Source organism: Halyomorpha halys, unplaced genomic scaffold (assembly GCF_000696795.3).
Source record: "Halyomorpha halys isolate HHAL.00 unplaced genomic scaffold, Hhal_1.1 Scaffold375.1, whole genome shotgun sequence".
NCBI lineage: Eukaryota > Metazoa > Arthropoda > Insecta > Hemiptera > Pentatomidae > Halyomorpha > Halyomorpha halys.
The window spans coordinates 13,797-25,177 of NW_027105275.1; the positions used below are offsets into that span (position 1 = coordinate 13,797).

The 11,381-nt window shown below is 28.9% G+C and overlaps 1 protein-coding gene across 1 annotated transcript; it reads right to left on the reverse strand.

The window, feature by feature from the left end:
• Positions 1–1,193: 1,193 nt before the first annotated feature.
• LOC106681943 (ATP-dependent Clp protease proteolytic subunit) lies at positions 1,194–9,993 on the reverse strand. Its single transcript, XM_014422546.2, has 6 exons — positions 9,836–9,993; positions 9,611–9,757; positions 7,875–7,966; positions 5,497–5,689; positions 4,002–4,107; positions 1,194–2,901 (listed from the first exon to the last, which is right to left on the reverse strand). The coding sequence occupies exons 1-6, from the start codon at positions 9,887–9,889 to the stop codon at positions 2,780–2,782; spliced, it is 714 nt and encodes a 237-aa protein (XP_014278032.1). The 5' UTR covers positions 9,890–9,993; the 3' UTR covers positions 1,194–2,779.
• Between the last annotated feature and the right edge of the window lie 1,388 nt (positions 9,994–11,381).

Genomic DNA, 11,381 nt, shown 5'->3' on the forward strand with positions numbered 1-11,381 from the left:
TTGTGTAGACACAGGAGTAGAATCAGAAAGCAGATTGATAGGTTTTTTTTTCTGGATTACTAATTGAGCACGAATTAACATCATCTATAAAAGGATTGTAAATCAACAATTGCATTTAATGGGATTTCTTCAACAGGATAGTAGTGATTAATATTCTCGACCAAAATCCCTGAATGTTCATCTATTATTTTTAATAAACTTTTACTCTATTTTTTAAATCTATTTATTTTATTTCGTTAGGTGAATATATTAGTGAAAAATCTTTTTATGGAAAACCAAGAAATACTGAAAAGCAAACACCTTCACAAAAAGTAATTTTTCTGTTCTAGGATAAAAGCATCAAACCTTTTCAGAATTATTACCTATAATATATAATTCATATTACTGTCAAGTATTTCTAAATTTAGGCCCTGATTATGCAAGTTGAGTCTTAAATTAAAAGGGAAAGAAGATAACTTGATGTGAACTTGAATGTAGGAATTTCTCATCGAAACATTGCCGAAATTGGTCTGCTATGGACAAAAGTTTGTGCGTAACTCTGTTGATTATACTTCAAAAATTAACAATAATGCTGACAAAAAAGGTAAAAATGGACAAAGTTGTTTTGTCATGGTCTTTACCTTAACCAATTCTCCTGGTCTTCAATTATCAGGTTCTAAAATATAAAACCAATAAAAAAATTTTTAAGTTTTATAAAATTGGCATTTTATCAATACAATGTTTTTTAATAACAAAGAAAATTATAGTAGTCAAATTTCAACATTCATAAAATAAAATTGAAATATTTAATATGAATAGCATGGAAAATTATACTTAATATAGATGGGAACTCCTTTCAGAATTGTTTTTGCAGTAAATTTAAATCATTTTGACAACAGCATATTAAACAAGTATAAAATAATTGTAAAATCCTCTTTTCCGATTGTGACCGATTTTTCTATTAATAATTAGAAATAAAATAATTGATTGTAGATGTGATGTTCAAAAAAATAACAAATTATAAAAGCTAAAGAGACGAGCACAGTATCCCTAAAATGTCCTAGAAGAGAAAATATGTGGATTAAGAACAATTGTATTTTTAGTTCTTTACTTTTTGGTCTTAGGCAAGGAAAAATTTAAAAAATATATAAAATGTGAGGTCAGAGGATGAAACAAATTATAATTATATTATTAATAAGAGTTCAGGCTTTAACAAATCAAATAATATTTACAAAATATAAAACTTCTTGGTTTATTGTTACAAATCTAACTAATTACATTGCAAGATTCATATCACAAATTCAATGTAAATTGATGGTTTTAACAAAACTTTTAGATATTTATATCTAAAAAAATAAAACAATATTTAACTAAGATAAAATTATGAAAAACATATAATATAAGTATGTACAGAAGACTCTCCATAATTTTTGGGAGCACCGATTTACGAAAACATTGCCAACTGCAAATTATACGCAAGTAGAAACAATTTAATACAATTTTTTACTTAAAAATTGAAAAATATACAGCATTAAATCTGATGAAGATTCTAAAAATACAAAAATCTAACATTTATTTGTCAATAACATAAATGTGTTAATCATACAACTAATCAAAAGTAACTATGTTGTAATTATCATGGTAAAGATTTTAAAAATCAATTATTTATATGTCAATTACATAAATGTGTTAATCATACAATCAATCAAAAGTTATTATGTTATCATAAAGAATTTGATATGATTACACAAAGGGCAGAAATGCGTTAAGTATTGTTGTGTAAATCTAATAAAATGATATGTAATATGTATTTTGATTGACTAGAAGTACATACATGTTTAAATCAATACTATATAGTAAAGCAACCAATTAATGTCAGTAAATTAAAAATTTAAATCAAATAATAAAAGTGAAAAATTGCAACATAAATGACAGAAAGCATCAAACATACAAAAATCTAACATGTTATTGTCAATTACAAAAGTACATCCTAAGTAATGATGTAGTAAACATAAATATAAAAACAAATGGTGTTTATGCACAAAAAAAAACTTTAATACCCAAAAACTGAAAAATAGGCACCAAAAATAATAATAGAAAATACTGATAAATGATTGAAAATAAATAAATATGTATATATATATATAGTTAAGTACATATGTACGTATGTAATACAACAATTCAGAGAGAATATTGTACTGGTTGTTTTCCCCCTGTGCTAACAGATGAGGACAACAAATGGCAGCAAGGAGGTAAACCACTGGTTTGGCAATAATAAAAAGTAATTAACATTGTTTAAATAATTCATTTTATGTGACTATTTAAAAAGAGAAGAAACAGTACCATGAACATTCATTCTAAACAGATTTCAGAATAAACATTCATGCCGGTTAATATTTAGTGTCCTGAGAACTTCATAATTATGCATTACCCAATTTTATATTTATTTTTGTCTCTAAAAATTGAAATCAGTTCCAAGTGAATCATAGAGAGTCTGCTGTACAAAACAGAAGTGAGTTGTATAAAAAATACAAGACATTCTTAACATTACTTTTTTTTTAACTATCAATAAATTATGTTTCTATAATAAAATATCATTTATTAATAGTTTAAGTAGTTATTTAATGTATAATGTAACAATGGCAGTCAAATCATGCATTATACAATTAAATTTATTTTTCCTGTAAATATATACAATTATTTTCAAGGCAATTATGGGATGTCTACTGTACAAAATAGAAATAACTTAGATAAAAATTACAAGAGATTTTCAACATAATTTTTTTTAACTAACAACAGATTATGTTTTTACAGCACCTTCCACTTCTCCCTCACCTTCGTTAGAATTAAGAACCATATCAATAAGACCAAACTTCTTAGCAACAACGGGTGACATGAATTTATCTCTTTCCATATTTTGCTCTAAAAATAAGTGAAAGAATATATGATAAATATAAACTTGTATAAAATTACCACATTAAAAAGAATAATAAAATTGGATTCTTCTTCAAAATATAGTATCAAAAAAACAAAAACGGAACATTGAGATAATATTTTAAACATTTATTGTTGTAATCATAAATTGAATAACTTCTATATCAAACATAATGAAATTGTAAATTCTTCAAACATTATCAGATATTTTACTCAACCCAACTTCAGAGAAAGTAAAAACTCATCAGAAAGTTAAAGAGCCTCACAAATTAGCATGAAGAAATAACATATTTTTTCAGACTTTTCCTAATTAATTTGGCATGAGAAAATTATTAATGGCAACATATTAATCACCACTATTTTTACTTAATAAATGCACTTATAAAATTATATTGTTTAATTTGTATTGAGAGTAGGACCTTTTACAGATTCATTCATTGGAGAATAATAATTAGAAAAAGTTCCAAATTATTACATAATGGTTTACTATTTCTATAATAATTAATAAAGACTGACACATATGTACACTTCTGTAACAGTTGAAATTTTAGACAAAAAAGTTATATGGATTGAATATTTTTTAGGATTTGGTATAAAGACTGAAATGGAATTATCTGTGGCTTGGGAACCAAATCTCACTAAAATCTGCCCAGTAGAATTAGAGAAAAGTCAATCAAGTCAGGGTTAATGTTTTATATGTTTTTGGGCAATTACAAAAGTTCATTATTGAAAATAACAAAAAAAAAAAATACAATGAACTTTTACACAATAGTTTAAAACACATTATATTTTTCATTTATCTCCATACATTGCCCAGGTATGGGAGCATGAAACTCTTAAAAACAGCAATTGGTAATTTCAAGCTCTACAGATTATCCTGGGTGACCAGCAGCTTGAAAGCCAAATCAGAAAAAATTGCCCCTGTTGGAAAAGAGCCGCAGAAGGTTCAGTGTACCTGATTAGGAATAATTAAAAATTTCTCTGCCTTTTCCCTGTTTCCCTTGTTGCTAGACTAGACACCCTGCTTATAGAATATTGATGGAAGTAAACATAAAAAAAAAATTAGATTCTTCTATGTATGAACTCACCAATAACATCAATAGGCTGGCCAGTATGATGTGAATACAGTCTGTTGATTTGCCTTTTAAGGTTACTAATCTCTTCAGCTTGGATCATTATATCAGTAGCTTGACCCTAAAACAACGATAAAAGAAATGAAAAGGTATTTTATTTAGTTTGGACAAACATACATTGTAAACTTAAACATTTTTACATTAATAAACTAATTCTAAATTCATATTTGAAGAAGATAGTTGACCTTATGAAGTAGATTGGAGGAAGATAGTCTGGGTGGCGGTCAATAAAGCTATCAAAATAGTAACTAGTTTTGTGTTAGTAAATTGTTTTTGTTACTACTTTGATACCTTTATGGCTACCCGGACTATCTTTCTCCAATCTAATTCTAAATTCAATAAAGAAGCTAAGTTTCAAATAAAAATCAATTGATTAATACTATACTGGTAGAAATGAATAATCCAAGATGATTAAATTAGTGTAATCATTGCAAAAGGATTAAACCAAAATGGCATAGTAATTTTACTAGCGATTTATACATACATTGAACTTCGAAAAGTTAATTTTAGATTTCTAAAATAACATCAATATATTGATTAGAACAAATTATTTCTTCAAGACCAAATATAAGTTACAAGCCATATTAAACTTGCCCCAAAAAATGTATGTACCATAAGATATATTCTGTTCAGTAGTTTTTGATCAATTGTTCTGAAGTCCCATATTGAGAGAGAGAGAACAAAATGCTTTATTTTACAAGTATATTGCTGCTACCCATTGTATCATCATGCTAAATATCACAACACAGTATTATTTATTTATATATTAGGTGATATCTGTTGATGTTAATTTTTGTTTTGTTCGTCAAAGTGTTTATTTTAACCTCTCTATACTCCTCTGATTGACCCCATATTTCTCTTTTCTAATAATCCATCATAAGAATTCAACTTATAAGTTTTAAATATAAAGACTAATCAATGACAAATGAAAGTAAAATATAATAAATCTTGTCTAAGCAGGTGAAATCCCTTTCTATAAGGAGCTTCATTAATTTTATTTGACCCTACCGTGCCAGTGTGTGTTGAGGAGAGAGTTGGGGCATTTACTCAGCACAATGTGGTCGTTTTAGACTCCCAGCTGCATTTGCGACATAGGAACCCAATTTCTATTTTCCATCTGCTGGTTCAAGAGACTCCACACAGGGTACGGTACATAGGTAATATTGAGTTTCAAAATGTTGGCCCGTGTTGACTCCTAAAGAATATGCTTTTCATCAACTGGCTTTTGGGGTCTCTTTGAAATGATGAACACTAATGCCCTGCCACCTGCAATTTACCCATTCTTCAAAAGTATTCTCTTACAGCGACTGTCACAGAACTATCACACTTTGGTGGCTCAGATCAACACCTAGTCTTTCACCACATTCCACGATTTCCACTGCATAACTGAATATAGAATATATAGACTATAACTAGAAAAAATATAACAAACAAAAAAAAGAAAACTTACTCTAACTCCTCCTGATGGTTGATGAATCATAATACGGGCATTCGGCAAGGAATGTCTCATGTTATGAGAGCCAGCAGCCAGTAGTAGACTAGCCATACTGCATGCCTGTCCTACACACCAAGTAGCAATTGGAGGTGTTATGTACTGCATTGTATCATATATTCCTAGGCCAGCTGTAACACTTCCCCCAGGGCTAAGTAAATCAACAATAGTTGTGTCAGTATAAAGTATTTCTAAATCAAATATAATTAATTCATTCATTTCTTCAAGCTATACATGATGAGAAAGCATTTATTTTTTTAGATATGAGACCAAGGGAAGTGTTTATATACCTACATAATTATAATTTAAAAATATTAAATTACTAAATATAAGCATTTACTTATATTTTGTAATTTAAATATTTTTAAATTATTAAAGATAAGGATTTACTAAAATTTAATTATAATAAGAATGTAAAAATCTTTAAATTAGAAGGTTATTGATTGAATGTATAGAATTGAAGGAAAATGGTCTGGATTGCAGTCAATAAAAGGTACTCAAACAGCAAGGAAAACTTATTTATTTATATAAATAGTTCTTCACACTATTATTTGAGTACCTTTTTTTGATCACCACCCAGACCATCTTCCTATAAATCTTAAAATGTAATCCAATTTTTTTATTTATAATTATGTAAAACTTAAATTTTAAACTGAAGTATTCCACCCATAAAATTGAAATTTATTTGTTCAAAGAAATTTCTGCTTATAACATTCAAAATGTATATTAAACGAATTCCCACCCTTGGACAGATAAGTGATAAAGTTAGATAAAGAAATTTTTATCAAGAGTTTTTTTATTTGTGTTTACTGACAGAAATAAAAAAAATATCCTTTACAGAAGGATAAAGACAATTAATTTTTAAATTGATTTCTGTATTGCTATGTAAAGAACACAGTAAATAAAAAATAAATTGATTAATGATGACTAAAGATCTCAAAATACAAAATATTTAACTAAATATGCAACTAAAAACATGATTGCATATTAATAGGTGAGTGTATAATAAATCAAGAAGATAGTCCAATTTATTGTAAATTGACATTTTGGCCAATATTACAAAAATACAAAAAGATGAAAAAATGACATACTATAACAGAAATAATAAGAAAGTAAATAATAAAAGTAGCACTAGACATAAAATTAGTAAAAAAAAATAAACTAAATAGTAATGTATGAACAATATTATTGAACTATAAAGAATGACATTACGTCAAGACAAGAGATATGGATATGAATAAAGTAAAATTATGGAAGTACAGGTGGTCCTCATAGTTATGTCATGTTCTAATCCTTAGAAAATGACTAAAGTAAAGTCCTGTCCAACAAATAAGTATGTACCTATTTTTAAATCCATTAAAGTGCTTATTCATTAAGCAGAGTTATTTTATCTTAAATTGTTTGAACTGTCATTCTCAGTAAACCTATTGCTCAAACAAAATATGCTCAAATTTTGCTTGTTTTAATTAAATCCAATACATTTATTACTTTGTACACATGCTTAGTGATGTGAACTGAAGGGAATATCAAAAGTCTAATGAATAGGAAGTAAGCTTCTATCAGGAACTGAAAAAACAGAAATTTAAACAAATATCTTGAAAACAGTCAACCCATGTAAACATCTTTTTATATTCAAAATGAAAGACCATTAAATACTCTACCAAAAAAAAACTCATTTCCTTTTTTAGTAGATCCCATAGTTTTTAACATAACCTCACATAAAAACTGGCATAAGCTGCATCAAAGGGATCATCCAGTTACAAATTATTGATATATGGCAGAGGAACAATATTATGGTCAAAAGTAGGTGGGGCTTAAAAACTTTAAATATTAGAAATAAGAGTTGTTTTTCAATTTGTTTTCAGACATCAGCAATAATATTTTGTTGTCATTTATATTTATATTTCATACAAATATGTATTAAATAAAATAGGCATAATAAAACATAAAATATAAATTTTACTAAAATATAAAAGACCAATCTTTTATTATTTTTTTAGAATACTTTCTTAGATTGGTAGATGCCATAATCTGCTTAAATTCATTACTGAAACACAAAAGCAGGCACAAAAGGGTTAATAGAATCAACTAGAGAAAGGCCACATTCATGTATGGCCCAATACACATTGACAACTACTCACTAATATTGACATCCACATTATACATATGAATAATTTACAATCATCAACAATAATATACCAACCACATTACTCATCCAATACCAATTTAGTGTGTCCCTACCTTTAGAACCAGCCATTCAAAACCACTAGGTAAAATACTCTAACTTATTTGTAATTTATTCTCAAGAAAAAAATAATAATCAATTAATACATTACCTATTGATGTACATGTGTACTGGCTTCTTCGAACTTTCTGACTGCAAGAACAGAAGCTGAGCAACCACAAGAGAAGACATTTCATCAGTGATCTGACAAATATTTAAAGGAATATTAGCTGTTAGAATCTTTCTATCCATCAAATTAAAACAAAATAAAAAAAAATACTATGTTCATAATCACTTATTAAATCAACACCTTAGATAGTGTTAGAATAACACTTATGCTATTCAAGAATTTTCGGAATCTGAAAAAAATTATATCACCATATTCTTTTGAAATTGGTATTATTAGGATCACATAAAATAATTCAGCAGATAAGATAATATTATCATCTGGGTATTCAAAATCATCAAAATGTTAACGTTAAGAACAAATAAAAACTATATGTAGATAAATAATACATCTAGAAATTCATTGCCAAAAACTAGCACAAATAAAATAATGAGCTATATTACTTGCACTAAGAAAGAAAGGTATTTAGAGATAAGAAGATGGTCAGGGTTGTGGTAAAAAAAAGAACAATTAGTTTATAACTATTTTTTGTACGACATTCCTCCCCACTTTGCAGGGCTTCATCAGGGCTGTTCAAAGCGAAAGGTTGAACAGCTAAGGTATTTAGATATATTGAAAGGTATAATATTAAGGTATATTGAAAGGTATAATATTAAGGTATATTGAAAGGTATTTAGATTTATTTAATGAAAATCAAAACATTGTTATATGCATACAAAACAATTCCTACTTATAAATACTTAGACCCCAATATCAACTGAAAAGGATCCATTGGAGGTTTGATAGCACCATATAAGTCCACAGTTCTGATACAATTAAACCAGTTATAACAATAGAGTAGGTTATAACCAACAATAATTGAACATGGTCATATGAGTAACAGTGACACGTAAGTACTGTTATCGTACAAAATGACATATAGAAGATGATGTAAATAAGAACTAAACAGGTTTCCTCACTCACCACAGACACATCGGTGAGAATATTCCTAATGCCAAGTACCTAATAATTGATGTAGTCTTATCCTACATTAAACAGATGTAAACTGTGGAATATGCAAGGAGGAAAAATATGCTTACTTACTAAGATAAGGAGTGAGGAATGCCAGTCATTCCAACATCACTAGTGAACTGTTATCACAAAGATTTTATATTAAAACAGGCTGCCAGAAACACAGCAAATATTATGTCCACACATTTAACTGGTGCAACTCAACAAGTTTTAAAGTTTTGTTGCTAATGAACAATATAAGACAACTGGTTTGAAATTGAGACTTATCTTATAATCTTACATCAACAGAATTGGTAGTTCAGAACAATTGAGTGAACTAAAAAAAAATCTTTATATCATAAACCAATCCGTTATGTTTATATATGGCAAAATGACTTTATTTAAATGTTACAATTTTCTAACAGGTTCAAGCTAATTTCATTCCAAGTATAACACAAGCTGTACAGCGAGGCCCATAAACTTCTATATGTTAATCTTACCTTAATTAACTTTGAAAAGTTATCACATAGTTGTCCACATTTGCTCCAAGTAATAGTAGAAAAGGTACAGGATCAGTCAACAAGCTACTTTAAGGAATATTTTAACAGAGATATATTACTGCTAAAAGTCAAAAATCAAATACTGTCCTTGATACCAATAAATCAATAACATCCTCCCCAATAAGATTTAAAGGGACAAAAATACAAATTAAAAAAAACAAAACTACTTACAGTACCCATGACACAAATAATCCTTTCCTTCAACAACCTGGAGTATATATCATATGATCTTTCTCCTCTTCCAGTATTTTCCACAACAATTGGAACAAGAGGCAGACATTTCATTGAACTAGAGTGGAATTGTTTGTTGGCTGTCATCTAACAAAAAATTTAACCCAATAATACAAATCAAAATATCATAAACCAGGAATCATAACATTAAAACAAAACACATACTGTAATAAATGATACATGTTTGCATTTAACCGCAATATTTCTAATGGAAATCATGTTAACTGATGAGAATAAAATAAAAACTATAAGAAAGGCATGAAGACACAGTTGAATTTGAATCCCTATTAACAATAACGAGAGGTTACAATTCCTAGAAGATATAATCTAAAATCTAGAACAGAAGTAGATTCTACTTCATATTATGACGTCACCACATAACTAAATTTCCCACTTATCTCCTATAATATCAGTAACTTCTTACTTAATTTTATAAGGTTACTGGCTGAAGTTTAACTCAAATGAGTTTTGTACAATAAATCAAAAACTATAATTGTTACGGCGGGTAGAGGTTCAAAAGAAACCTTTGCTAGCCCAACTGTGAAGAGTAATAAAAATAAAAGAAATGAAATGTCGAATTTTATAATTATTGTATTTTGAATAATTGAACATAATAAAATGAAAGTATTTGCAAACAAAATATACCAAACATATAAACTAGAAATAAAAGAACTTAACCATACTATTACAATAATTAAAGCTAAGGTTTAACAAAGAAAAAAAAATGTCTTTATACCCCTGTGGGTTATGGATGGAGCACCTGCTGTGGGTAGGTTGTTTATGTTTAGAGATTAGTTCGAAAGGAGGTACGTCCGCCCGCTTTGTCCTCATGGGGGATGAGCCAACTTTTGAAGTTCGCCTACCATGGCAAAGACTGATTAAGATGACGGACTGCGTAATGAGAAGAGACGGTCGAGCCGGTGTATATACACTCAATAATTGTGATCCGAAGGTATCATTTTGTCTTTACAGTATAAAAAACAAAAAAGCACATTTGTTTTAACATAATAAAAAAACATATGTTACCATACTAAAGAATTAGATCTCAAGATTTTTTTCTTTTTCTTCTCAGTATACATCATTTTTTCTCTTGTTCTCTTTCTTCTTTAGTCCTTTGTCTTGATAAATCATAAAAATTACTGGAAATGGAGTGTTAAGAGTAGCAGTGTCTGACAACCCTAACCCAACGATGTCAGAGATCACGATGGCTATGTCGCATGTAAACGCGCATTAATGGATAAAAATCCACATCCTCAAGACTTAAGAAAAGCTGTATCAGACTTAGAAATAGGCGCAGATAGGGGTGAGTTAAACAATTTTTTTAAAGGGGGTGATTGCTTGATGGCGAGGATTTATGAGATGGCATCTGCTAACCTACTAGATAGGAAGGATGCGGACTTACTGGAGGTGGCAGTTCGGTCCCATGAAATGAAAACTTGATCCCCCACCACGGTTAGAATAGGTTGGTCATTTGGAGTACACATAGACAATAGTTCTCTTCAATAGGTTGGGAAACTGAGAGTCATATGCAAGAATCATTCAATGGAAGGAACTCCTCAGCCAGTATAGTATGGACATCGCCTACAAGCAAGGGAAAGAAAATGCAGTGGCAAACAGACTTTAGTGTGTTGCGTTAATTGAGGACAGCTAGGGAGAAGAGCTAGGAGGGACTCCGAGGGAGGAGGAACATCAGGACATACTGAGGCCAGAT